The sequence below is a fragment of the Echinococcus granulosus genome, assembly GCF_000524195.1.
Source record: "Echinococcus granulosus chromosome Unknown EG_S00192, whole genome shotgun sequence".
Classification (NCBI taxonomy): Eukaryota; Metazoa; Platyhelminthes; class Cestoda; order Cyclophyllidea; family Taeniidae; genus Echinococcus; species Echinococcus granulosus.
The window spans coordinates 4,705-6,006 of record NW_020170572.1 but is presented as its reverse complement, the minus strand read 5'-3'; the positions used below and the strand labels follow the sequence as shown (position 1 = coordinate 6,006).

General features: G+C 39.8%; 1 protein-coding gene across 1 annotated transcript; it reads left to right on the top strand. All coding sequences in view use genetic code 11, as the record gives it.

Moving 5' to 3' along the window:
* Nucleotides 1-951: 951 nt before the first annotated feature.
* On the top strand, nt 952-1,105 carry EGR_10124 (hypothetical protein; the record flags this gene model as incomplete). The annotated part of the gene is made up of 2 exons (XM_024499373.1): nt 952-1,009; nt 1,053-1,105. The coding sequence occupies 2 exons, from the start codon at nt 952-954 to the stop codon at nt 1,103-1,105; spliced, it is 111 nt and encodes a 36-aa protein (XP_024346202.1).
* Between the last annotated feature and the right edge of the window lie 197 nt (nt 1,106-1,302).

Sequence of the window (1,302 nt, the reverse complement as noted above, 5' to 3'; positions counted from 1 at the left end):
TTTACGTGATAATCTCGACCTTCTGCCTTTTAGTTAACACATGTTGACGGTGCCATCAAAGGTAAGAATGGATTTATCAGAATTCTTCTATGATAATAACGTCTTTTCAACTAAGGAGATTTAAAACATTTACTGCGTTGATTTGCGTGACATTAATAAAAAAATGGTTATATTTGAGTGACAAATTTTTATGCATTGCTTTTTATCCTTTTTCCAATGAGGTTATCAAGCAAGACAACTGAAATGTGATGTTCCGATAAATCGCTGCTTTCCGAAGGTAAAAGATGTTGAGGATTACCTCGAATTTATCAGTTAAGTCATGCACACAGGCTCTGCAATATGTAACACTTATAAATTACCAAAATACAATGCACAATTTTTGATTACGAGGGGAGTGGGGGCCGTCCTGTGAGTATGCCTTCAAAAGCTTAAATTCCTTTTTCAGTGAGAAATGCATATTGGCACTTGTGGTGGATGATTAACTGGTGTACAGTGCCGGCCGGCAAGGAAGTATTTGCCTGTGGCGCCAACACCTCCGCATATACTGACTGTGAGCCGGTCTCTTTAGCATTTAATGTAACATGCCTTTTCATAGTCTTTACTTTTATATATTTTGTCTTTTATGTCTATGCATAGGCACACATCCCATCCACACATCCATTGATGCATGTTTATGTAAATATATGTAAATGCTCCTGTATAAAAATGCATAAGCACAGAGTTATTACTCGAGCTGCTAACGGATAAGGCTTAGGAGCCCTGGAAGGAACACGACGTTAGCACTCCAGCAAAGATTTGTCGTCAAAATTGCATGTGCTTTCTAGCAAAATGTATTAATTCACTATTGCGATGTGCATCTGTAACCACAGCTAAATAGCATGCGAGTATTGTGTGCATATTAAGGGGAGGGTACCGTCACCCAAAGCCAGTTGATCCCACCATCGGATCACAATGACCAAGCTCATTCTTCTGGTCCTCATGCTACTCTGTGCCGTCTGCCTCAGTCAAGGTAAGTGAACAGCTTTTCTTGTGTCCCGTCCGTTGGACTGTAGTTCCTCACACAAGGCAGACTTCATTAAATACATTGGATTACGTTGTAGTATAGAATACTTGGCTTTCACGTTTCATGTTGCCAGTTTAACGTTGATGTCTCGCACATATCGTAGTTAAGACAAATTAATTCAGATGATAAAGTGACAATCAATTCAGCTGCCTTACAAATACTCCATTCAGAAAGGCAAATAAGTGCAATTTACATGATGGAGATGGCGCTCAACGCCAAATTCGAGGAATCCGCTGACG